This window comes from Callorhinchus milii, unplaced genomic scaffold, assembly GCF_018977255.1.
Source record: "Callorhinchus milii isolate IMCB2004 unplaced genomic scaffold, IMCB_Cmil_1.0 Scaffold2, whole genome shotgun sequence".
NCBI classification, from domain to species: Eukaryota; Metazoa; Chordata; class Chondrichthyes; order Chimaeriformes; family Callorhinchidae; genus Callorhinchus; species Callorhinchus milii.
This window is the reverse complement of record NW_024704743.1, coordinates 26,062,820-26,090,247: the sequence shown is the minus strand read 5'-3', so window position 1 is coordinate 26,090,247 and position 27,428 is coordinate 26,062,820. Positions and strand designations below refer to the sequence as shown.

At 43.6% G+C, this 27,428-nt stretch overlaps 1 protein-coding gene across 12 annotated transcripts in view; it reads right to left on the bottom strand.

Moving 5' to 3' along the window:
• brd9 (bromodomain containing 9) overlaps positions 1 to 27,003 on the bottom strand; it is a 36,505-nt gene extending 9,502 nt beyond the window's left edge. For 2 of the 12 annotated variants that reach the window (XR_006084834.1, XR_006084833.1), the window contains exons 1-16: positions 26,904 to 27,003; positions 23,079 to 23,299; positions 20,061 to 20,196; positions 19,371 to 19,428; positions 15,829 to 15,973; positions 14,432 to 14,542; positions 13,347 to 13,525; positions 12,052 to 12,184; positions 10,358 to 10,433; positions 9,861 to 10,025; positions 8,572 to 8,704; positions 6,989 to 7,100; positions 5,757 to 5,816; positions 4,394 to 4,465; positions 1,695 to 1,806; positions 27 to 1,216 (exon numbers count right to left, since the gene is read on the bottom strand). Coding sequence is in view for 10 of the 12 variants with exons in the window: in XM_042331740.1 (XP_042187674.1) it covers positions 1,695 to 1,806; positions 4,394 to 4,465; positions 5,757 to 5,816; positions 6,989 to 7,100; positions 8,572 to 8,704; positions 9,861 to 10,025; positions 10,358 to 10,433; positions 12,052 to 12,184; positions 13,347 to 13,525; positions 14,432 to 14,542; positions 15,829 to 15,973; positions 19,371 to 19,428; positions 20,061 to 20,196; positions 23,079 to 23,299; positions 26,904 to 26,952 (1,762 nt within the window). In the remaining 2 variants the exon portion in view is untranslated. Of the gene's footprint in view, positions 1 to 26; positions 1,217 to 1,694; positions 1,807 to 4,393; positions 4,466 to 5,756; positions 5,817 to 6,988; positions 7,101 to 8,571; positions 8,705 to 9,860; positions 10,026 to 10,357; positions 10,434 to 12,051; positions 12,185 to 13,346; positions 13,526 to 14,431; positions 14,543 to 15,828; positions 15,974 to 19,370; positions 19,432 to 20,060; positions 20,197 to 23,078; positions 23,300 to 26,903 lie in introns of all 12 variants that reach the window. The other 10 variants (XM_042331740.1, XM_042331750.1, XM_042331742.1 and 7 more) reach the window with 9 other exon arrangements.
• Between the last annotated feature and the right edge of the window lie 425 nt (positions 27,004 to 27,428).

Sequence of the window (27,428 nt, the reverse complement as noted above, 5' to 3'; positions counted from 1 at the left end):
TAAAAAAAATTAAACCTCATAACTACCCAGGTGGAAATGTTCAAATGACAGCAATTATCAATGGATCTGCAGGAGTTGAGATGTTGCAGTGGAGTCTGAACCATATTCGCTCACTCAACCAGCTGCTTGAGGAAGTGTCGATGTAAGTGACTCAGAAGAGGAGAGGAAAAAAAAAGTTAACACTTTCTCCACAACACTTTTGCATTAACTCCTCAAAACATATAATCCTTAATACAATTCTAACACTGAGGATGAGTTTGACAAAAAACACATCTCAATTATAGAGATGAAATGATTGGTAGCAAGCTTGAAACCATTGATTAAGAGCGTAGTTCAGTTACATCAAACCATAAGGAAGGTAGAGCTCATAAAAACAATAAAACACAAGATTGAATTACTGCTTAAAATATACTGCCAGATGTTACATAAGATATAAAAAGATATTCTATTAATATTTTGTAGCAGATTATAGAAAAATATAGTATAGTAAATATAACACAAAATAAAATATTTGCATATGTAATCAGAATATATGCAAATGATATATTTGCCTTTAAACATAGGATAGGAATTGTCCTGTTATATGCACCATATCGCCGATTATCCAAATGACTCTGTTCCATTGTATCCACTGTTTTCTGTCCAGATGATTAGCAGTTCAGATTACCAAATATTAATGCAATTTAGTAAACAAAATGCACAGGAATACAGAATAAAATACAATCACTTTTAAATGCATTTTGCAAATTGGGCATGGAATGTTTTGCCCATAGTATAGATGAAAACAACCCTCCTTTGTTTTGTTGTATTAACTACCCCACACTCCAATGAAAACCGTTATCCTCAAACTCTTTCACAAACCTCACAGATTTTCCAGCAGAATAAGGCCAGATATTGGACTAGGTGGGAACATAGTACCTTCAGTATGTTTGTTTTTGACCCATGTGAAGAAAGCAGAGTTGAAGACTTTTTTTTTCCCCTTTTGAACTTTTGAGTAAACACCAGCAGCTTATCCTTCCGCTTCTGCATCAAACTCTGTGGAAATTCCAACTCCAAACTTGTCTGGAACAGCCACAGCCTCTGCCCCGTCTGTACACACTTCTTTATATTTTTTCTCCACCATAAGCAGCGTAACACTTTTTTTTTACAACTTGCTCCAATCATTCCCGGTTCAAAAGTAAAAGCAAGTCAGTAAGTAGTGTGTTCCAACACAAATCTTCCAGGTAATATGGATTTCCATGTAATTGAAAGTACAAGCATATGAATCTTTCCCTCATCTTAACTGGTTCTGTAGAATATGGTTCTACTAAACACAATGGCTGTTACCATTTCCGGCACAATGAAGCACGCCAAAAAGTCTAACTACCAGCTCACCATATTGCTGTCAACACCACTTCCTTCATGCTGTGAATACAAGCTATGCACTTGCAGTTATTATACACATTGTATATACAAAAGTGCAGAAAATGATGGTGACTTGATGACGTGGAATTTGGACAATTTATGTACGCTGGAAACCGACTGGTCTGAGCGCTGAAACCAACCACCCGTCCAAAGAGCACTCACTTTATAAGGAGGCCCGACTGTGGTAAAAGCAGATTAAATATTTAACCATTTTCAAGTAATAAGTTAGGACTCGGGTGATTCAGCTAGTTGAAATAATTTTTTTGGTTTTAGATCACAATGTTACTTACCTAATGAAGTCAATAGAGAAATATCCAAGGAAACGTCAGAGTAAGATTTCAAAGGCATGAAATCTAGGACAGGGGGTTGGTTCTCTCCAGTACTGCCACTTGCCCCTCCAACCTACAGTAGGTTTGGAAAGAAACATGAGGATATAACTTTTAACTTGTGTCATGTCTTTGGCAATGCGCACTTATTAATGGGGAATTCCCATTAGTGTCTGACATCGTCGATGCGACTACGCATAACACTGACCGGAAATTCAGATGAGACGTTAAACGGAGGACACATCTACCTTGTTCAGGTAGACGTTAAAGATCCCATGGCACTATTTGAAAAGTAAAGAGTTTTAGCAAGCGAGTGGACCTGGGTTCGATTCCCGGGGAGGCAAAACGTTGGGCAAGTTTCCTTACTCCACACGCCTGTTTACCCAGCAGTAAGTAAGTTGCTTGGCGGTTCACGTTTTCAGGGATAATAATTCGCTCAAAATAATAATAATAAATTGGTCACTCAATCCACGACTGTTTGTGGGAAACTGCTGTGCGCAATTGGATACCACATTTCGTCCACAAAATACACAGTCAATTCCCTTTACAATATAATAATAATAAATCTTGCATTTGATATAGCGCTTTTCACGTCTTCTAGACATCTCAAAGCGCTTCACAGAATATACTGTAAAGTGAATTGACTGTATATTTGTGGGCGAACACGGCAACCAATTGCGCACAGCAATGTCCCACAAACAGTCGTAGATTGAAAATGACCCAATTTTATTATTGTTTTTTTTGGGGGGGGATTATTATTAGTCTTGTGGAGTAAGGAAACTTGCCCAAGGTTTCGCCCTGACCTGCCTGGAATTGAACTCAGGCCTCTCGCTTGCAAAGCGAGTGCTCTAACCACTGAGCTACAGGACTCTACTTTAGGACAGGACTTGTTAACTAATGCTGATGCACTAAATGGATCTACAAACTTCCCCAGTACCACTTGAGGAAAATACTTCAAAAGCAATTAACACCACAGGAAGAACTCTTTTTCTTCCGTAACCTTAGCACTCATCAATTTATTTTCACTCAGTAACGTCATACAGCTAACAACTAAGTTGAGCGTTGGTCAGTACTGAAAACCTGGAACATTTTTGATGAGAAGGGAAAAAAAAACTATTTCACAACTCCTGTATGGGTTATATGTTGCCAGTAACTTTGATGAGCAGTCCTGCCCTCATCAAAGTCACAGACAATGTACTTTTTCTACATGGAGAGAAACAAAAAAACAGAATTTATCGCGTAGTTAAATTAGTAGTTTTCTTTGGGCCAGCTAGGTGTTTCACAAATGGGTACATCACCATAGTTATGAGTATCCAAACAACACCTGTACCTGTATAGCGCCCTTCACATCGTAAAGACGTTCAGGGCGCTGGACAATCAGGGGTTTTCGACCTGAGCTGGGAGTTGGGGTCAGTAGGGGTCATGGGGGTGGTCAAAGACATGGTCAAAGAGGAAGGACTTTAGAAGGGACTTGAAGGAGGAAAGAGAGGGAGTGAGGCGGAGGGATTTTGGGATAGAGTTGCAGAGTGTGGGGGCAGAGATGCTGATACCCAACCACCAATGGTGGGGCAGGAAGTTCAGGGGACCTGAAGCAGGCCGGTGTCCGCCAAGCAGAGGGAGTGGAAAGGGTGATATGGGTTCAGGAGGTCACAGAAGTAGAGGGGAACAAGACCATGGAGGGCTTTGATGGTGAGAATGAGGGTTTTGAACTTGATTCTCTGAGGGATGGGAGGCCAGTGAAGCCAGGCAAGGATGGGGGTGATGGTTTGCAGAGCCTGGTGCGGGAGAGGACACGAGCTACAGAGTTCTGAATAATTATGATACGAAGAGTTGTGAAGTCCAGCGAGCAGGTAGTTGGCGTAGTCAGATAAGAGTTCCACATATTGTCGGTGTGTCTGGAATATATTGCACACTCTCTACCTAAAAGGATGCTTAATTAATACTGTAAATTATTAGGCACAGGTTGGAAAAGCCAAGGCTAGGGAATTGCAGAATGTGTGTTGGGGCACTAGTGTAGTTTAACCAGCTAAAACCACATAGTTTGCCAAGCAGAACCACCATACTTAATAAGACATTGGTTTTCAGGGTTAACAGGAGCCAAGTGGAAAGAATCCCTGCTCCCATTTACCACAAAATAAGATAAGTTACAGTAGTTTCCAGAAAGTAATTGTCTGGCCATTCAGTGCAATACAAAGAACATCATTCTGGGGCTAAACATGACCTCATCTAAAACACTGGGTTTGGGCATTGCTTTTACAGAATAATTTTCACATCAGGACTTGGAACTTATACAGTGTAGGATGACACTCTAATTCAGTGCTAGTGGTGTGATGTATTGTTGGATGTGCTGTCCTTCAGATGAGACGTCAAACCAAAATACTGTCTGCCTGTTCAGGTAGATGTTAAAGATTCCATGGCACTACTCGAAAAGAGAAAGGTGTTTCTCTCAAGTGTCCTGGCCGACACGTGCCCAATTAAATGTTCATTCAATTCATGGCTGTTTGTGGGACATTTCTGTGTGCAAATTGGTTGCTGCCTATGCCCCCCCAAAAAAGTCACTCCCCTGCACAGAAATATCCTGTAAAGCGCTTTGAGACGTTCTCCCAAAGTGAAAGGCACTACACCAAATAGAAGATTATTCATGAGCATTCAAAGCCTCTCACCACGATTGGTTTAGACGTTTCAGGACAAGTGGGCTGCATTTTAGGTTCTTCTTTTATGAAGACTGCTGGGATCTGCAAAGAAACCAAATGTTATTCAGTTTGAACCTTCAGGACAAATGTGTTGTGTATTACAACTGTAGGATGTAAACATAGTTGCAAGCTCAGCCCAAATAGTTTTAATTTTCAGAATTTTGAAACAGCCGCCAATATAAGTCTCTCATCTTATATTACAGCCACATGCAGGATAGTGGCATTACTCTGCCTTTTGCCGCTTCAAGTAGGAATCCATTACTGAACACAATATGAAATTTCTATTTTTCACAAGATTAATTCTTGCAGTCTGGTTGAGACCGCCAATTTGTGCTAAAGTACAAGTAGTTTTACGCACTTTTTCATTTCACTTAGCACGCTTACAGTCAAGAGAGATGACCTTATTCTGAGCTTGATTCAAACCCTGAGGATACTAACCACAAAAATAACGTGCTTTCCTATCATTTATTTGGTTGTGCGATGTTACCTTAACTTTGAGTTCATGCTGAAGCAGAGCACGTATTAGTCTATGGAATGGCTGGTGACTGTAATCACCTCTGTGGCCTCCTAAACCCCTACCAACCTAATCGCTCCCTCAGCTCAGCGGGCTCCGGTCTGCGTCACCTCCCCTGCCTTGCACGCCCCTTCATTGGCGGGCGGGCTTCAGCCTCTGTCTCCACCCTCTGGAACTCCATTCCACAGTCCCTCTGCCTCGCCCTCTCGCTTGCCTCCTTCAAGACCTGTCTCAAGACCCTCCTCTTTGACCGCACCATCGATCACCCTCCTACCCCTCCCCCACCTTCCACCTCTCCTGATCCCAACCACTAGCTCGGGTGCAGATCCCTGACTGTCCAGCACCCTGGGACGTCCTCCTGACATGAAAGGTGCTAAACAAATGTAATTTGTTGTTGTTGTTGACTGTTTCATAGTACAGGGCAACGTAGTTTATAGCATGCTTATCTGGGTCCAGTATTTCAGTGGCTGAGTTATAAATAAAGTGCAAAAAAAAACCTCAGTTTGAAAAGATTTGAACTCTTATTTGTAAAGATGTTGTTTACCTACAAAAAAAGAGTCATACTCGTGGCAGTATATCTTGTGAAGTGTTATCTGGACCACGAATTTGTGAATAGTGTTCATACATGTATCCTTAATACCATCTTCAATAACAACAAGTTACATTTACATAGCACCTTTCACTTTGTCCCAAGGGACCGAACAGTCGAACTGGAGGCCAAAGAGGCTGGAGTTAGGGAGATAGAAATATAATGGAAGATGCAGAGAAAGAGGGAAGTAGAACCACAATATTGTGCAATATTCATTTGGCAGGCCTCACCTGCACTTCGTCGAGACTCAATTTGATGTCTTTACTTGCTTTCTGTTCAATATTTCTTTTCTGAGAAAAATAAGTGCAAATATTAGAACATTTCCTAATGAATCTCAAAACATTGTAGCTTTAACAGTTCACATCTCAAACTCAATACATTTCAAAGGTACTCAAGTGTATATTATTCCATTTTAATTTTAAAAAATTACATGCACTTGGAGCAAGACGGTTACTAAGAGTAACTGGCAGATATTTACATTCAACACAGTGAAATGAAGAGTGGATTTCTATCAACAACTGAACACCAATGTGTTTAAAACTCTGGAGTTATTAAAGAAATAAAATTAGCTTGTACTGAGATAATCAAGTCTCTTTAAGGATTCCAGAATTGTACTGAAACTATGATTATTAAAACTTAGAAACCAACATTTGACACACTAATGAATTGTACATTTTTCTTTATTCCCCAAAAGAAAACAGGCTTATAATAAAATATAACCTGAACTAATATCATGAAAAATGTCCAGTTGGATGTAGTTACGCCATGTTTCAGTTTACCATGGTTACATAGATAATGCAGGCCCATGGTGTACCCACAGTGTAATGGAAGCGGGGGTAGGAGGGTGATACACTTATGCAGAGTCACCGTTTCCCATGCAAAGCATGCCGGCCGGCACAGAAGAGCCTGCCAGCACCATCATTAAGCTAGCAACCGATGGAAATGCTTGTAAGAGCAGTCACCACTGTCCAGCTGGTTTCCTGCATGCAGTAGTTTAGTGACAGCACTCGACAACCCAGAAATGGCGACCTTCTGGCAATGTGGGTTCAAAACACAACATGATCTCTATTTTTAATGGACTCAAACTGCTGCATTTTAACAGGATGTGACTACATTTTTTTCTGCCATGCTTTTTTCTCTCTATTTTGCCTCTTCTAAAGGCAGAGATCTTTGCTGGGGAATCTCCTCCCATATTAGTGGTGACGTGGACGAAACTCTTATCCCAGCCTTAATTATCTCAAGACTGGATTTCTCTAATATCTTCCTTGTCAGCCTCCCCATCTCCACCAACCACAAGTTCCAGCGCATCCAAAATGACATAGACAAAATGGCTTAGACACCCTCTCTACTTGGCGGCCAGGACAATCTATATAAACACTTCAAGAATACCCTAGGTTGCAGGATGTTATTGATGACAATAGTTGTATAAATCTTTATTATAAATCAACCAAACCACACATACCTGTGCCAAATGATAGACTGCTTTGCAATGTTCACCACCTGTCATCTGATTCAACAAGTCGTCTACCATTTTCTTTGTGGAGCCTCCACAGTCTTTAACAAACTCTTGTAAACTGTAAAGAAAATGCACATTTACATTTTAAATTTACCTTTTAATCCCTGGCTTAGACTTAACATTTTTAAATCTTATACAATAACATTAGCATAAGTCTTATGTTTTATAAGTCATATAATCGCCTCAGTCATATATTCAACCGAATCCCATTTAGTTTCCTATCTAAACCACTTAAGATTTCTTTGCACTACTTGTATAAATCACTTCCTAACTAGTAACACTTCTCCCCTATCCCACATTGCTTCTGCATTTAACGTTTGCTTTGAATCACGGGAAATGACGTACGTCATATTGAATGTTATAGTCCCAACTGATACAACTTATGAGTTTTACTTACAATTTGATATAAATCAATTGAAAATAAATTATTTTATTACAATCCTACAGCGTGAGGAAAACAAAACGTGTAACTTTTGCTGTCATGTGGCATCTCAACTGTTTGATGGATTTACGAATCAGTACGAGGTGTATGGTACAAGCCATAATTTATATTTTTCTTTTGGAATCAACTGCGTATCTCCATAACAATAATAATCTTTGCATTTGATACAGTGCCTTATCACTTCTTCTAGACTCTCCAAGCGCTTCACAGAATATACTGTAGTGAATTGACTGATTTTGGAGCCATTAATTTAAATGGGCCTTAATACATTAGGAATAATAATTCTTGCATTTGATACAGCGCTTTTTCACATCTTCCAGGCGTCTCAAGCTGCTTCACAGAATATACAGTAAAGTGAATTGACTGTATATTTCTGGGCGAAACATGACAGCCAATTGTGCACAGCAGTGTCCCACAAACAGTCGCAGATTGAAGTGACCAAATTATTATTTTTTTGAGGATTATCAGGCGTGTGGAGTAAGGAAACTTGCCCAATGTTTCGCCCTGCCGGGCGTCAAACCCAAGTTTCTCACTTGCGAGGCGAGTGCTTTAACCACTGAGCTACAGGACTCCACAACCATGGGAATGAAACCATTAAGCTGTTTCAAGGTAGAAATATATTTTGACGGATAACAGAACACTGTTATTCTTTGTGTTCTGTATTATTCTTTGAAACTAACTGAAATCATTCCGGTCATTTTAGATGGATGATTTTAATATTTGCCAACACTACACATTTTATTAAAAATAATGCACACCACAAAGAATAGCAGTCTTTTTTGTGCCCACAAGATTAATGCCAATAGATGTAAATGAAAAATGATTTTGCTCTGAAATATAAAATTCACATTGCCTGATGAAAAGTAATATATTGATGATTGTTTCATATATAAACCATGGCAACATTAAAGCACATTACATCAATATTTATTTATGGAGAAATCATTTTGTAGAATGTATGTACTTCTGTATCATTATATGTTAATACTCCATTTGTATCCAAGAAGCTGGAAGGATTATTTTTTGCTGTAATACAAAATGAACACACCCTGTACATTTCCTACATTATATCAATTAACAGAATTACCTTAAGGCGCACTGTACCCCAGTCTCTTCTCCATATGTAGAATACAATAGCTCTGTTTCCTCTGGAGTAAGGTTGGGAAAGACGGTGTTGTTTTGTATGGACTGTGCTGTATACACACAGTTCAAGTAGGTAACTGCAGAGGGTAAAGCAAAGCATCCAAAATGCTTTTAACTCAAGGTATGTTACTGTATATTCAAAGGTGAAAAATCGATGGTGAGTTTACTAGTCTTATGCATGTTGTCACACACATAATTAACATGACTATTTTATGATAAATCCAAAATTGTCTTTGGATTCTTAAATTAAAATGCGGATCACATTAACTGAAAGAACTTGCATTTGTATATGCCTTATTACGTCAAAATGTCTCAAAGCACGTTATAGTAACTATTATCAAGTTTATTGCCCGTTGTAGGGAAATGCGACAGCCATTTTATATACAAGGTTTCACAAACTAGACAGCATTCGACGTACACATGGAAATTTCTCTATGTCTGGAAATGAATGCAGCTCCCCACAGAGAAGCATCCTGCTTACCTAATATCAGACAGTATTGGGCCAGGTTGGCAACAGTCAGGGTTTGGGGACTACTGAGTGTGCATTGGGGTACTGCTGGAGTTTAACCAGCTAAAACCAGTTTGCCATTTGAGAGCACTATCTGGCAAGCTTCCCACTTTTTATCCAGCTGGTACTACCCTAGCCCTTAGAGCTTTGGTTTAGAGTTAACAGGAGCTGAGAAAAAAGAACCCCGCTCGCAGTGACTGGCCCTCAGTATTGGATTATGATCTGAAGTCCCGATATTGGGTTTCAGCCCACAATCTTTGACCCGATCACTACTTACTAAATAAGCCTTGCTGACACACAAAGCGATTGACTCTTAATTATTGAAGACCGACCCTGTTATATAACATGATGAATTGGGTCCATAAAATTAGATCTTGTGTAACAATGGAGCACTATAAATATGGCTACCACTCCCTGATGCCACTTCCTAGTTCCAGCTGCTGGGATAACACTAGATGTCGGCTTGCTGCCTCTGCCTGCTTCAGCAAACGAGTTTTAGCTGTATCGTACCAATAATATACGTGTTCTTGTACAAAAGTACTGTGCAATAGGAAAGCAGTTACGAAGGAATGCAAGTGACACCAGGCATATTTAGAGACTACCCAAATGCTGAGCCACTGTTATACAAAATATAGTATGAATTTTTCGAAACACTCATCAATATCTCATCAGTCCTTTTAAACAACACTCAAAATCGTGAGTCGGTAAAGATTGACAAGTCTTACCTGATAACGCTTTGTTTCTCCGGTCATCTTTAAATCCCATGGTATTAATGCCTGGTTGAAGCTTAGTTGTAAGGGAACTCAGATCCACTTGGTGGATCTCTTCCTCTGCAACCACCAGCATTGAATTGTGAACATGCATTCTTTTGATGTGATCAATTTGCACAGCTATTCGATGCAGCCATGTAAAGTTAAGCATATTCAGTCCATACACAAAGCAACAAAGCATATTACATATTCCTACTGTAACAATAAACTTTTCNAAAAAATTATAAATGTCAACAGAAAGTTCAAAACATTGCTTGTTCAATGCATTTCTGGATAATGAATTAAAATAATGGATACTTTGGCACTTTGCCAATTATGGACAATCGGGCAGATCACCACTAAGACGAAATAATTCTACGTTTTTTTCCCACTTTTCCAAACATAAAAAATGATTGAAGGAGGTTAGAATATTTCAGAAACAATTCTGTAACCAAGCACGGAATGTAACCTGCCTTCAGTGTCTGGATCAGATTGGTTTACAACAGCAAACAGCAGAGCACCATCTCCTTCCTTTTTAAGGTAGCCAATCTGAATAGAATAGAAATTGCACATTAGAACAAAATGAAAAGTTGCATTGTACTTGTACATCTGGAATTATCACAGTTCTGTGTTTGCTGTAGAGAATAAAATGAGCACTTTCATAACAGCAACTAGTTATGATCTCAGGCCAGAATGTCTGTGCACACTTGTGGTATTTAAGGTAAGTTATATATATTATAACTGTGAACCATACACAATACACAAAATTCAATTAATTTAGAACTCCAGATAGTAACCTGCACAAAACTCTGTACCCCCATCACACTAGTCCTTGCCAGGCTGCACTGGCTCCCAATTACCGAACGGATCAACTTCAAGATCCTCTAAATCGCTTTCAAATAGCAATTCCCTACCTATCCGATTTGGTTATCCCCTACTCCACCACCCGCTGCCTCTGCTCGGCCAGCTCCAGCCTCCTGTTCATCCCTCGCCCCTTCCACTCCACTGTCGGTGCCTGTGCTTTCAGCCGCTATGCCCCGAAGCTTTGAACTGTTTGCCTCAATCCCTCCGCCTCGGCCCCTCCCTCCCCACTTTCAAATCCCACCTAAAGACCTTACTTTTTGATTGTGCCTATGGTCACCTCCCCCCTCCTTCTGGCTCGTGGTCAGACTCCGCCACTGTCAAGCGCTGCAGGATGCTACCCCACCTGAAGGGTTCTATATAAATGCAAGATGTTGTTGTATTGTTCTTTAATGTACATTGCCTTGCTCGCTTGTTGGTAAAACATTTAAAATTCTCAAAATGTTTCTTATTGAGAACTTGGCATCACAGTTCTACATTATCCATCCTATCTCTTTGACCCTACTGCTCCAGCCACTCCCTCTGCTCAGCAGACACTGGCCTCTGACTTGCCCCATTCCTCCCCACATTCAAAACCTGCTAAGGCCGATATTTTCAACTGTCCTTTCAGCCACCTTCCCCCTCCTCAGACGTTCCGCCCCTCAATTCAGGATCTCAGTCAGCTGTGTTAAGCACTGGAGACATCCTCCTGAGACAAAAGGAGTTATGTATATTGTATAAGTGTATATTGTTTTATTGATATTGGTGTCATTCAGTATTAAATATACTGTTGGTACACCAACAGAAGCACTTCATGAGAATGGTTTATTCACCAGTTCAACAACTTGATTTTATTCGGCACCCTTCATGTAGGAGAACATCTCTGAGTACTTAACAATAGCAAGATCAGACACAGATTAAGAAGGGGTGGGGGAAAGAAGCACTAGAAGAGGTAGGTTTTAAAGTGAGATTTCAGTGTTTTCAATGGCAACTTGTGCAGCTTTTGCTGGTTAATCTCCAGCAGTACCCCAAGCATATTCCAGCAGTCCCCAAGTCTTGGCTCTTGCCAATCTGAGCCTAATATTCTCGGAATTAGGTCAGCATCCGTCTAGAATGAGTGCACATTCCACTACAGACACAGGAATTTCCATGCGGCATGTTTGGAACTCAGTCTGTTATGGATACTCTTAAGGATGGTGATGGGTTTCCACATGTGTCAGACATCCAGCTGACCCCAAAAAAATTTAATTTATGGACTCTGGAAATAAGTGAGAATAGTTGTCAAATAAATTTTATACACGTTATTCTCCAACTGCCCATGAACTACCTTGCTGTTAGGCGCGTGTCTACTGATCCGATCACGAGCTTCATCAGCTGCATGTTCCACCAAAGCTAGCACATGTTCCTCCGCTGTACTGTCTGTCGAACTGCATGCGGTCCCTTCTGGCTCATACAAATAACTGAAAAACAAAATATCATAACGCTTGATTAACAGGAAATTAATCAGGCACTACATTTTTGTATCCACTGCTTGCTACTGCAAGCACAGAACTGCTAACACTAACTAGATCTCAAAGAAATAACTCAAGTACTGCAAAAATGTGCTGAAAGTCTTCAAAAGTTGGAGGCTTTGAAGCTCTATAACACCCTCTCAGGAAATTCCACCAGGAATAGTTCTTTCAGTTTGTTACTGCTGATTCAAAAGTAATCTTTGGTCATTACTGTTTGTCACAAATACTACCGTTTCTTATTCATTAAATCCTTCAATTCCACAACAGAATACTCTCTTAAAATAGGCCTTTCTGAGACAGAAATTACAATGATGCAAGAGATTAGCTTTAAACTCGATATCCAGATTCACTTAAGTCCTTCCCAACTCTTCCCTCCACAAGCTGCAGATCCAGAACTCTGCAGCTCATGTCCTCTCCCACACCAGGGTCCGTGACACGATTACACCCACCCTCGCCTGAGGATAGAGTTCAAAATCCTCATCCTCACCTTCACGACCCTTCACGGTCTTGCTTCTTCCTACTTTTGTGACCTGCTAACCCCATATCAACCTGTCCGCTTACTCTGCTCAGCAGGCTTCGGTCTGATCCAGGTCTCCTACCCTCCATCCTCCTTTACCCCAAACCCCCCTCCCTCAGGTCTGAATCCCTGACTACATTATCATGAGACGTCCTCCCGACGTGAGAGGTGCTATACAAATGTGATTTTGTATTGTATGATATCACCAAGGGATGAAGCATATAGATATAATACCATAAGATGATGAAAGGGAAGACAGAGAATAGAGCCCCGAGTAACCCTGTAATGCTGCGCGGGCGCAAGAGGAGAAATTGCTAGAAAACACAAGGTGAATATGCCGGAATAGAAGAGCTGAGCCAGGAAAGGAGATCACGTGGAGGTGAAGCAGAGGTGGAGCAGTGAGGAGAATCAGTGGAGAATACTGATTCAGCCAGCAACATTTCAGCAAATAGGACACTTAGCATTCATTCATACAGCAGATTCTTTTTGAGATCTTCAAAATGTGGAAGTCACTGCTTATCAACATTGCATTACATTATTCCACTCCATTTTTAAATCCTTTGATACGAAGGGAAAGAATGAATTTCTATTTACCTGATGACTTCTTTACTCTGCTTCTTGGATTTCTTGGTAGTAGTTTCAACGGGCACCACAGTAACTTCTGCAACAGTTTCTTCTTGTCCTGTATCCTCATCACCTAACAGTGCTGCCTGCTGAGAAAAATCGATCTCCTGCATGAATGTCATGCTGCGCTTCAAAGCTAACAGGCGCTCCTGTAAGCAGAGAACACAGAAGGGCACGCTTTTTACTTCTCCCCAGGTGCTGGGGTGAGCTGCATGCACATGCACAGCACACAGTGGTAGCTGGTCATTGATGTTGCCTGTGTTTTTATGACTGACACTCCTGCAAATGAGGGTGATTTCAGATGACCATTGTGATCATGGCTCAATGAAGTACATCACTCATGTTTACATGTGGTGTACGGCACATTTCAGCAAAGACTCTACAGTCTGCAAAATCACAATGGAGGATCGCAAAAGGGTGATGGGGAAAAAATAAAATATTCAATGGGATGCTGAAAATCACTTCCAATAACATTAAAATGGGCCCAACTGCACAAAAAGCAATACACACTATTGAACACACACTACTGAATATAATGTTTACAACCAAAAACATAACAGCATAGAAAAAACAATAAATGTTAACTTACTTCAATTATGCATTTCAAGAATATTACAAAAACTCTTCCACTATAAAGGTAGTTTCTGGTAGTCCTAGCAATACAAATGATGGTGCAATAGCTGAATTATGCACAGAATGGATCACTCACAGTAGCGACAGCTCAACACAAACATCGTCTCTTGCTTGCTCCAGCAAAATTACTATAAGTGCATTTCACTGGTAGTTGGAGAAGAACGAAAATATGAAAAATCTAATCCAAGACTATTGCTATATTAATTGGATTGAACCAGTTGGTAATTTTTGTCTCTTCTCTCAGTATTACTTAATCTGAGTACCTCTCATAGTTTGTTATAAGGAGGCCTCATCAAATAAATATTTAACTGGCAAGCTAAAACCTCAGCTTCGAGCAACAAACTGTTGTGGTGACCCATCACTACTTGACAATAATTTTGTTACACACCACCTCATTGGCCCCCAAGTAAAATGAATCTTACTTTACTCATCATCTTAAATCCGGTGTGAAGCAATTTCTTCGCTGCCTTGTAGTATACGGTTTCGGGTCGATTGTAAGTCATTGCATTATCGCACATTAGTTTGAAATCAGCCTGCAAGCAAAAAAATAAAAAGGACTGAAAGTTATTGTGCTTATGACAAATCCCACATACAAAAAAAATGTATTCGTGTGCAATAGTTCACTGGAATTGGACACATAAGATCAATTAACAACAACAATTTGTACTGCGCCTCTCACGCAGGGTAGGGTCCTAGAATTAAATCTTGCTGCTGTGATTCAGGCAGATGGTTTCAGGACTTTTGATGAACAAAAAGCATATTAGAAGTCCTGAGACAACATTTAATTTGATATCAGCAGCAACTCCAGCCAACCACTGGAGTGACTGTGAGGAGTCACCACTGACTGGATGACTTCATGTGCATGACAAGTGGAGTGTGCCTCAGTAACATCGGCAACATCCCCAGCAAATCTAGAAGTGATAGCGAATGGCCGTGCTACTTTACGTCTACTTTATGCATTAGAATACAACTCTGTTCGAGGAAATTCTAATTCTGCTTTCAATCAGCAAGGCAGCCTTTCATTTCCCTTTCTATATTTGAGTGCAAGTTTGTATCATAAGTCAGATCTTCCTCTTGAAAAACAGACAATTTTCAAATGTTTAAGTATTACTGGAATTAAAACTCAGTAGAGACAAGCAGAGTTAAAACCCTCTGCAACTGATCTGAACAAGCAGGGTCTCCTTCGACCTGAACTGCCCCAAGGTGTCATGTTTGACAACGGAATGTAAGAATTGAGCCACCCCTCTGTGGCGGTCTCAGCAGTTTGGTTCTTCAGCCAGGCGGGTCCGCATTATTTCAGGCTGACTCATCAGCAAGACTTGGAAGGCCAGACTACTCACTAGGGGCAGGGAATCATCCCACTCGGCTCCTGCAAGTCAAAGCCCTAATGGGAAGGGTGGTTCTAGTTGGACAAGCAGGGGTAGGCTGGCCAAACAGTTCTCTCCATTGCAAGAGAGAGGGAAGGAGTGCGCATTCCATCCCAACAAATATCTGTGGAATTTCCATGGACGGGTGGGATGCACAAAGCTCTCAATTCGGTTTGATACTTTTAAGCATGTATCCCCACAATAAATCTAACACAGGAAACCTGGTGAAGAACGAAAAATCCTAATCTTTTTAAATCTTTTCTCAGCCTCCAATTAAAGGAGGAAAAAAAACAAAAGGTAGCTTAAAATGTATTAATGTTGGAACTGTATAATTTAAAAAATCTAGTTTGCTGAGCAAACATGGAGACAAAGTGCACGATCAATACATGCTTCATCATATGACAAACAATACACTCTCCGTACTCAACAAGAGTCTTAGATATTATCTCTACCTTGAATTCTGTGATGGAATTGTAATCATTTGTCAAGATTTTATCCTTCATGGTGCTGAAATCCATTGGATGTTTTATTATCATTGAATAGCCAGGTGCAATGCTATCCGTCACAGGAAATGCAAAGAATCCATGAGGGTCTTTCCTGAGAAGAAGAAAAACATTATTTAAAGCATTAACCATCAATGTAAACTCCAGTTTGCAATCTTCCTTTTCCCTCCATCTCCTGACATATCTGATCATTCTTGGACTACAAAAGAGTTATTTTGGTAGAAGGCTTAACTCACTTCATAAAACAGGAAGGTATGATACGCAAATTATTGAAATAAAATGTATTTCCATAGTAGCAAATTACGTGGAGTCCTGTAGCTTAGTGTTTAGAGCACTCGCCTCGCAAGCGAGAGGACCTGGGTTCGATTCCTGGCAGGGCGAAAATTTGGGCGAGTTTCCTTACTCCACACACTTCTGTTTTCCTAGCAGTAAGTAGGAACCTGGCTGTTAGTCGATTGGCGGGTCGCTTTTCTGGGGGTAATAATTCCTTCAAAATAAATAAAAAGAATTTGGTCACTCAATCCACAACTGTTTGTGGGACACTGCTGTACGCAATTGGCTGCTGGATTTCGCCCACAAATATAGTCAATTCACTTTACAGTATAGTCTGTGAAGCGCTTTGAGACGTCTAGAAGACGTGAAAAGTGCTGTATCAAATGCAAGAATTATTATTATTATTTTACCTAAAAATTCCACTCCACAGCTACTGAAGAAAGTGTATAATTATAGAGCGCCACAAAATAATCCTGTAAAACAAAACTATTTGAAAAAGAGTATCTGTCTGTATGAACTGAGCTGCTCACCAGGAAGCTTGCAGGGAGGACTTGGTACCTGCTATGTATCTAGTGAGGTCTCAACAGGCTCTTGTCGAATGTGAATGATCAAATAGTGACAATCCATGCGGGGGTGGGGGTTAGGGAGGAAAGGTTAACGGGTTCTCCTTGGAGCTCAACTGGCTTCAGGGTGAAATGCTTCACAATGAAATGTCGGAGTGAAGTCAATCCTCTATGGCGTTCTTGGTAGATCGGTTCCTGAGCCAGGCGGGTCCATAGTATTCCAGGACATTGCCTCGGAGAGGCAGACCAGTCACTGGGAGAAGGTCTTATTACCAATCAGTTCAGATTAATCCTGTAAGCTAAAACCCTGTCCTAGCTGGACAATCAGTAGAAACCTTGCCAGATGGGGCTTTCAATGGAAATCTATGTGTTGTTAGCTGATTAAGTTCCAGCAATACCTCAACATACACTCTGAGATCTCCAAGCCTTGGCTAGTCTAACCTATGCCTAATACACTCTACAACAACAAAATTACATTTGTACAGCACCATTCAGGCCGAGAGGATGTCCCAGGCGCTGGACAGTCAGTGTTTCGGACCTGAGGTGGGGTTCGGGATTGGGGAGGATGGAAGGCAGGGGCGGAAGGAGACTGATTGAAAGCACTTTCAAAGAGGATGATCTTGAGGTGGGTCTTGAAGGAGGCAAGGTGGAGGGACTGCGGATGGAGTTCCGCAGTGGTGGCAGAGTGGCTTAAGGCCTGGCTGCGAATGATGGGGTAGGCGAGGTGGGAGACGTGAAGCAGGCTGGAGCCTGCTCAGTGGGCAGTTTGGTAAAGGGTAGGAGGTCACAGAGGTAGCAGGGAGCGAGGCCACGGAGGGCTTTGAAGGTGAGGACCAGGATCTTGAACTGTATCCTCTATGTGATGGGAAGCCAGTGGAGTCGGGCGAGGATGGGAGTGATAGAATCACGGAGCCTGGTGCCGGAGAGGACACAGGCTGCAGAGTTCTGGGTGATCTGCAGCCTACAGAGGGAGGAGGTGGGGAGGCCGACAAGCAGGAAGTTTGCATAGTCAAGCCTGGATGTTATGAATGCGTGTATGAGGGTTTCGGCAGCCTGCAATGTGAGACAATGGCGGAACCGGGAGATATTGCTGAGGTGGGGGAAGGCAGACCAGGTCATGTCATGGATGTGCGGTAGAAAGGATAATTGAGGGTGAAACAAGACACCAAGGTTCTGGACTGGCTTAGTGAGGTGGAGTCGCATCCTTGGATGGTGATGCTGTCAGCGCCTGAGGTGAAGAGGCGATGACGGGAGCCAATCAGGAGAGCCTCGATATTGTTGACGTTCAACTGAAGAAAGTTAACTCTCATCCAGGACTTGATTCTGTCAGGACAGCAGTGGTCCTGGAGTCAAGGCTGGAGGCAGAGAGATATAGTTGGGTGTCATTCACACACATGTGGAAGTTGACCCCATGTCTGCAGATGATGTCACCAAGAGCGAGCATATAGACATTGAAGAGGACGGGACCAAGAGCCCCGAGGAACGCTGCATGAGATGGTGCAGGGGCTAGAGGAGAAAACACTTGGGGAGATGAAGTGGTGATGGTGTGAGAGGTACGATCTGAAACCTTCAAGGACAGAACTATGAAGGTTGAGGTGAGAGGAGAGGCGGTAGATAAGGATAGAGTGATCAACAGAATTGAAGGCAGCAGTGGAGGGGTTTATGAAGGGAGTGGCAGGAGAGAAAGAAGTGAAGCTGGGAAGCAATGACTTGTTCCAAGACCTTGGAAAGCAAAGGGAGGTTTAAGTTGGGGTGGTAGTTAGAGAGCAGGAATGGGTCCAGGGAGGTTTTTTTTAAGGATAGGAGTGATGACTTCCGGTTTTAAAGGGGTGGGAATGGTGCCACTGGAGAGGGAGAGGTTTATGATGGCTGTGAGTAAGAAGGTGAAGCTGGGAGGTAAGGAGAGGGGTAGGATGGCTTATGGGTAGGATGGTTTATGATGGCTGTGAGTAAGAAGGTGAAGCTGGGAGGTAAGGAGAGGGGTAGGATGGGGTTGAGGGAGCAGGTGGTCGTTTTCGTGTGGGTTATAGTGGTGGTGAGAGAAGAGTGGGAGACAGGTTCGAAGGTGTGGAGGGAGGGATGGGTAAGGGCCGGGGTGTGAGGGGTAGATGGGGAGGGGGTAATAGATGGAAGGGCAGAGGCAGCTGAGCAGATCCTCTCGACTTTGGTTTTGAGGAAGTCCAGCATCGCCTCGCAGTTGGCATTGAGGATGGGCGAGGCTTGAGAGGATGGGCGTAGGAACTGGTTGGTGATGGAGAAGAGGAGCCTAGGGTTGTCCTTAGCTTCCAAGATTGTCTTGGAGCAGAACGACAATTTAGAGGAGGCGAGGGCGGAGCGGTAAAATTTGATAATCTCTAGAATTAGGTAAGCAGTAATCATCCCTCTTGGGAGAGAGTGCACACTGCATTCATTCACCCACAAATACACAGTGACTCAATTTCACACTAAAACCCTGTAAAGCGCTTTGGGATTTTCTCTTAGTATGAAAGGTGCTATACCAAATGCAAGAATTATTATTATTAATCCAAACACAGGAATTTTCATGTGTAGGTGGCATGCATGGAACTCTATCTAGTTTAGATACTCCTAAGCATGGTGATTGTTTCCTAAATGTCAGACACCGAAATCCCCCCAAAAAATAATTACACAGCTTACCTCTGTAACTGACGCAAAAAATGCTCCAACAATTGCTGCAGTGGAGTGTTCTCATTTTCTACTTTTAAAGGAAAAAAGTTGTTTTATTAGTGAAGAACTTAACCAAATACTAAGATTCTAGTGCTCCCCAAAAAAACACAGTAAAGTTGGGAGAAGAGATGAATAATTTGGGAGTGTGACTGAATAGATTAATTTCAATCTATCCACTAATGCTCCAAAATCCCTCAATTGTATCACCCCGTGCAGACTATTATTTTGTTTATATTTCCAATATTAATTCTCCTTTCTTCATCTCATCATTCTGTTCATGTTTACGGTTGTCATTTTCAGCCTAACTCCTGAATCTATTCAGATCCTTCTATATTTCCAGTTATATAAATTACAACAACAAATTGGATTTATATAGCGCCCTTCACGCAGGATAATGTTTTGGAGCACTGTGCGGGGTTAGACTTCAAGCAAGGCAGAAGGACACGGCGGCGACCATATGTGGTGACTTTTGTGAGATTTAAAGATCAAGAGGGCGAGGCCAAGGGATTGAGGCAGGGAATTCCAGAGTTTAGGGGCGTAGTGGCTGAAGTCAATGATGGTGGGTTGTGCACTTCATATCAAACCTGCCTAATAATTGCCTACAATCAGTCCACTCAAAGAGAGATAAAACTTAAAAGAAATTATGATCAGATTCTCTACCGTGTTCTTTTGTTCTACATGATCTGACTGGCCGATCTGTAGGAGGCTCAACTTCCACCCTTTTTCCTGGGTCAAATTCATCAGCATCTGCTTCGCTGTCGACATGTTCCTTTTCACGCTTTCGTTTCTTCTCTTCCTATTAGAATACAGTCTAATTAGTAAAATGTACTCACACAGCCGTTTCATTAGATGCACCTATCCAACTAGAACGATATTTGGTGAACACCACCTGCCGGAAATGGTTCTAATTTTAACCTGTGCAACCACAGAACAAGAAATCGCCAACATGCAAAAGAAGTCCTTTAGCAATTTCATTGCAAATATGAACTTGTGTAAAACTTCACCTTCCAGTCAGATTCCCCTCTTAGAGAACACACGTTAAATAGTTAGCTCAGTAGACATGCAGTGCGCAGAAAAGTGAAAAATCTTCCCACAAGGTGACACAATCAATTGTGAATTTTCAAACAAGCAAATAGGTCAGCAAGCAAACTGGTGCAAATGTATAGTAGTTGAATATTGTACAGTGCCCATGTTGAATCTGGACATGGGCTCAACATGAAATTTAGTCACTGCCTTTGAGCCATTACGGAGAAAAGACAGATGTGGTGCTTAAAAGATGCAAACTGAATGCGTTGGGCAACATTCAACATGATGCCAAGCACATTACTTTGTGAGGCTCTGAGTAATCAGTTAAAAATGTGTTTTCAGAGATGATTTAATATACAAAAATATTTAACCATTAACATATTGGATTATATTTTCTGACCTAGAAGTCAATTAATAGAACTCAAATATTTTCTGACATTTGACAATTTGAGGATTATTGAGAACAGTCACAAACAGATGTCTTAATTCCTCCATTAGTGAAATATGTTTGTGAAAAAGTCTGTCTGTTGAGAAGTGTTTAACCGTTAAATACTGCAAAATATATTGGTAAACAAGAGTTAACCTGCGCCACTGAGTAAAATTGAGGAGTATTTATTTAGCATTGAACACAACCAGTCTCTCTTTTGGGAAACATATGTAGCCATTGATGGCTGCAAAGATCACAAGATTAGTTCAGATGAAGAAGGCCCTTCACCGATTTGATCCCATTCTTCCAGAATACCCACCCTACCATCTTCCCATAACAGACCAAGATGCTTTTTAAATGATCGACGATGCTGGCCTCAACCACACTTCCTGGCAACCTGTTTGGCATTAATTACCCTCTGGGACTGCACGCACACACGCACACAAAAGGTTAAAGAAAACATATACATTAAAAGCGCTTGCAGTCGGACCAATTGGGGAAGTGGGGAGATCCGGTATGGCGAGCAAGAATTTCCAGCTAAGTGTAATTATAATGCCAATACTAGCATTTACTGGTATTTTTCGGTGCTGAAAAAATGCCGGCAAATCCCGGTACTGGCATCGTAATTGTTTGAATCTCGTGAGCAGAAGATAGCGGATAAGCTTCAAAATGAGTAAAGTCGATATCTCTGGCCAAAAACAGAGTTGGCCAAAAACAACCCAAAGGCACTGTTCTCCACCATCCATCAACTCATCTACTCACCCCTCCATCCTCACCTCAAACACCAAGTGCAAAGAGATCCTAGTACTCTTCATGTCAAAAATTGAAAATATCCACTTGGCTGCATCCTCCTTCCTTACGTGCCCTTCCGCACCTCCCAGACCATCTACATCACCCCCTCCTTCCACAACAGACTCTACCATTCCCCGTTTCCTAAACTCCTTTGCCCCTTTTACTTCCTCTCAACCACCATCTCCCAGATGAAGCCCAACACCTGCTGCCTAGACCCCCTCCCCACCCTGTTGCTGGTCACCCAACTCCCCCTCCTCTCTCTGCTGCTGGCCGACAGTCAACCAGTCGCGCTCTCCTCCCCCTTAAAACCGCTGTCACTTCCCTCCTCATCCTTGATCCCTGCAACCTCACAAATTACCGACCCATTTCCAACCTGCCCTTCCTTGCCAAGGCTTTGGAACTCGTTATCATTAACAACAACAACAAGATTAGATTTGTATAGTGCCTTTCACGTCGGGAGGACGTCCCAAAGCGCTGGACAGTGTACAGCATTTCAGACCCAAGCTGGGGTCAGGGAGGGAGAAGGGAGGGGAGAAGGGGGTGACTGATGGCATGGCTGAAGAGGAGGGTTGTGAGGCGGGACTTGAAGGAGGCTAAGGAGGGGGCGAGACGGAGTGATTGGGGAATGGAATTCCAGAGGGTGGGGGCAGAGTGGCTGAAGGCTCTTCCTCCAATGGTGGGGCGGGTGTGTCGGGGGACGTGAAGCAGGACGCAGTGGGCCGAGCGGAGGGAGCGGGCAGGTTGATAGGGGGTTAGGAGATCCCAGAGGTAGGGTGGGGCGAGGCCATGGAGGGCTTTGTAGGTGAGGACCATGATCTTGAACTGAATCCTCTGAAGGATAGGGAGCCAATGGAGTTGGGCAAGAATGGGAGATGGGGTCATGGAGTTTGGTGCGGGAGAGGACACGGGCTGCAGAGTTCTGGATTATCTGCAGCCTGTGGAGGGAGGAGTTGGGAAGGCGACAAGCAGGGAGTTTGCATAGTTGATCCTGGAGGTGATGAAGGCACGAACAAGAGTTTCAGCGACCTGAGGGGTGAGGTAGTGGCGGAGTCGGGTGATGTTAAGGAGGTGAGGGAAGGCAGAGCGGGTCATGGCTTGGATGTGGGGAAGTAAAGACCCCTGAGCCACAATATTTAAAAAAAGCATTGATCATGTGTACACTACTGATCAATTCTGCCACTGAGATTCTAAAACAAACTGCTTTGTTCATCATCTCTTGAAGATCTGGGTTGGAATCTATAGTTTGTTTGTCGGAGAATAAGATGCTTGCATACACAACTTATTTCATGGCAAAACAGACCTTTCTACTGTGTCACAGACATGCAACCACCTTTGTAAAACTGAGGTTAGATTTCTAATACTATACCTTCTGTACCAACACTAAAATTCAAGAACCTCTAAGTGAAGAATTAATTAATAGTTTGACTACTTGCCTTCCTCCTCCGACGGTCTTCATCTGAAATATGTTTATCTTTTTCTTTCTCAGACTTCTTTTTCTTCTTCTTTTTCTTTTCCTTGTGTCGCTCCCTGTCATGGTCTGATCGATCATCGTAATAACTAGAATCATGTCCTGAGCCCGAGAGCTCAGTGACTTCACTTCCTCCCACCTTCAGTACTAGCTTAAGTGGCTTTTCAGTTGGTTTATCAGTGAAATCTGTTTTAAAAAAAGAAAAAAAATCTTAATACACAAGCAAGAACGTCTCCAATAATAAAGCAGGTGTTTACATTTGGGCTAGTTATCTGATTGTAGTTCATGTTTTTTGTATGCAAGGTTTATTATATGTTTGCAGGTGTAGTGATTGTGCATTCTCCGTCAATCTCAGGAAGATGGGAAAGAAAATAGATCCTTTTCTTAGTTTACCATCACTACAATTCTGCTACCATCTGTTTGGGGAAAGGCCGGTATAACCAGTGTACCCTTTCCCTTTTCTTGCCACTGGTACCTGCCCTTTGCTGAACACTTCCTCAGGTGGCACAGCCAACATCACAAATTGAAGGTGTTTGGAGCTGAGAGGGATTAAGGGATATGGGGATATGGCAGGCAGATGGAGTTACGTTAGAAGATCAGCCATGATCTTATTGAATGGCGGGGCAGGCTCGAGGGGACAAATGGCCTACTCCTGCTCCTAATTTCTATGCTTCTATGTTCCTAGTACAGTAAATTCCTGCAAATTACTGGCTTAACTCTGTGTTTAGAGTAAGCAAGAGACCTGGGTTCGATTCCTGCCAGGGGGAAATGTTGGGCAAGTTTCCTTACTCCACACACTTCTGTTTACCTAGCAGTAAGTATGAACCTGGTTGTTAGTCAACTGTTGGACCGCTTTTCTGGGGGTAACAATTCCTTTTAAAAAAAACGATGCACTGCAGTGTGTACTGTGAAGTGCTTCAAGACTCCCTCCCGACTTGATAAGGCGCTGTATCAATCACAAGCAGTATTGTTATGTTATTATAGTTTAAATTTACTCTGTACAAGTAATTTCTAAATGGTTTTAGGCTGGGCCAATAGAAAAGTCCGGCTGCAATTTTTCTGCGGAATCCACTACAAACAACCTCATCTGCTAAAAATCTCTAAAAATGCAGTCTGCCCGATCCCTGGGGTCTGTGCGCTGCTATTGACTATTTACTCGACACTATAGTAATAAAATAATATCCTTGCATTTGATATAGCGCTTTTGACGTCTTCTAAACGTCTCAATGCGCTTCACGGAATATACTGTCAAGTGAATTGACTGTATATTTGTGAGCGAAACGTGGCAGCCAATTGAGCACAGCAGTGTCCCACAAACAGTCGTGGATTGAAGTGATCCAATTTATTATTTTTTTTTTCTTGAGGGATTATTATCAGGCGTGTGGAGTAAGAAAGCTTGCCCAAGGTTTTGCCTGCTGGGAATCGAACCCAGGTTTCTCACTTGCGAGGCGAGTGCTCTAACCACTGAGCTACAGGACTCGACTCTACTGTGGGCAGAGCGGCTCTGGAAGCACATGTGCGGCGCGAGCGGGAAATAGGCTTCGCTCAACCCAGGCCCTACTGTTGAGATTGTACGTGTGTCTGTTTGTAAGTGTATCTATGTGAGTATATATCTCTCTCTGTATGTCTGTCTGTGTGTCTCTCAGTGTCTGTGTGTGTGATTGGGTGTGTGTCACTCTTTCTGTGTGTCTCTCCGTGTGTCTGTGCACGGTGTCAGTCCCGAGAGTCAGGAAATGTTGACCTCCTGGAGCCCCGCAGTCAAGACACTGGCGAGCTTGGGAAGCAATGTAATGTGGGTGTTTGGCAGATCTCCAGGCCTTTAAATGTAGTGCGGGGTGGAAACTGACCATTCGCCCCTTGGGGTCTGTGTTGCTGTCACCCCCGAGCAGCCCACCCAGTTATTGTTAATGAAAGCATTCATTTTTTTGTTGCACCAATTTAATGTCCGATTTCTTCACGTTTAGGTTGCATCAGTAAAGTGAAAAAATGTCGCTTGGCAGTAAAATGAACCATTCAACATCACCCCAGCATTTTCCAGCAAAATTTGTCAAATTCTCCTGCAATGTTTAGCAAATATTTTCACAATTTTCTATTGGCCCAGGTTTTCAGCCAGGCCAATAAGAAAGACTGCCATGTGACATGTGTTATATTACTTTGGAGTCCTGTAGCTCAGTGGTTAGAGCACTCGCTTTGCAAGTGAGAGACCTGAGTTCAATTCCAGGCAGAGGGCGAAACCTTGGGCAAGTTTCCTTACTCCACACAGAGCCTAATAATAATCCCTCCAAAACCAAAAACAATAATAAATTGGTCATTTTCAATCAACGACTGTTTGTGGGACATTGCTGTGCGCAATTGGCTGCCGTGTTCACCCACAAATATACAGTCAATTCACTTTACAGTGTGTTCTGTGAAGCGCTTTGGGACGTCCTCCCGACGTGAAAAGCGCTATATCAAATGCAAGGATTATTATTATTATTATTACTTTACTCAATACGTTTGAGCTTCCTAAAATAGCTAGAGACAGGCAAGTACAATTATTCTTAAGAACTTTTTTGTGAAGACGGGATCCAAGAGCGAGTTTGCCACAATGCTCGAGAGGTGAATTTCGCCTGAGGTAAGCTTTGCCCACAAAACACAGTCAATTCACTTGACGGCACAGCCTGTGAAGCGCTCCGAGACGTCTCAAAGACGTGAGAAGATGCTATATCAAATGCAAAAGGATTATTGTTATTATAAAAAAGGGTCTGACAGGTCCTGTGGTCGACATGGGAGTCTTTGTTAGCGGAGTGACTGCCTGTCTCCCCGCGGGTGGGGGGGGGGGCAGAAGCATTCACCCTTCGAATTGCAATTCACACGGCGCCTTTCCCGTCGGGAGGAGGTCCCCGAGGCGCCACGTTTTTGCTCCACGGGGGTAATAATTCCTTGCGCCCCCCCCCACCCCCCAAAAAAAATAAGGAATCGCTCGCTCGATCCACGACGGGTCGTGGGACCACCGCCGACGGCCCCTTCGCCCACGAAGCACTGACTTCACGGTCCGCCGCGCGACGTCTCAAAAGAACCCCGATGCCAAACGCAAGGATTGTTGTTGTCGTTGTTGTCGTCGTCGTGGTCAGCCATTATTTTCAAAATACATGGAAACACACCGCCCACTGGTGTGAGACGACGCAGGGTCACCGCCCTCCGCTCCCTTTTCTTTTCTCCCTCCGTCCTGTCCTGCTCCTTCCACCCCTTTCTCCTCCCTTTTCCCTCCCTCCCTCCCCCCATTTCCCTTCCCACCTTTCTCTCCCCTTGTCCCTCCCTCCCTCCCTCCCCATCCTGTCCCTCCCTCCCTCTTTCCCTCCCCCTGTTATCTCCGTCCCTCTTTCCCTCTCCCTCTCCCCGTCCCTCCCTCCCTCTCCCCCTGTCCCTCCCTCTCCCCCTCCCTCCCTCTCCCCCTGTCCCTCCCTCCCTCTCCCCCTGTCCCTCCCTCTCCCCCTGTCCCTCCCTCTCTCCCTGTCCCTCCCTCCCTGTCCCTCTCTCCCTGTCCCTCTCTCCCTCTCCCCCTGTCCCTCTCTCCCTGTCCCTCCCTCCCTCTCCCCCTCCCTCCCTCTCCCCGTCCCTCTCCCCCTCCCTCCCTGTCCCTCCCTCCCTCCCTCTCCCCCTGTCCCTCCCTCTCCCTCCCTCCCTCTCCCCCTGTCCCTCCCTCTCCCTCACCCTCCCTCTCCCCCTGTCCCTCCCTCTCCCTCACCCTCCCTCTCCCCCTGTCCCGTCCCCCTCCCCGTCCCTCCCTCTCCCGCCCCCTCTCACTGACCGTCGTACGAGCGCCACTCGCTCTTGTGCTTCTTGTGTTTCTTGCCCATTGCTGACAACGGCCGCCCAGACGTCGTCCTGAGACCACGGGAGGAGGGAGGGAGGGGGGGGGGGGGGGGACGGGGCCTCTGCGCACCACTTCCGCTCGCCTCTCGCGCACTGACCGTTACTGGGGCGGCACGGGGTGGGGGGGGGGGGGAGGGAGGGAGGGCGGGGGGACGTGCGCGCGCGCGCGCGAGCGGGCCAGCGGGTGGGGTGGGGTGGTGCTGCGCCGCGAGGAAGTGGAGCCACGCGCAAGCGCGTTTCTCTTCTCTCCGGCCTCCTTTGTTCCGTCAGTTTCCAGCACAGAGGCGGAGGGGGAGGGGCGGGAGGGGGAGAGAGAGCGAGAGAGAGAGAGAGAGCGAGAAAGAGAGAGAAGGAGCCAATCACAGCACAGAGCGACGTTCGGCTGAGTGGCAGGCGGGATGCACCAATGAGCGGCGCGGTCCGCCGACGCAGGGGGGGGGGCGGGGCGACGATGAGCGGC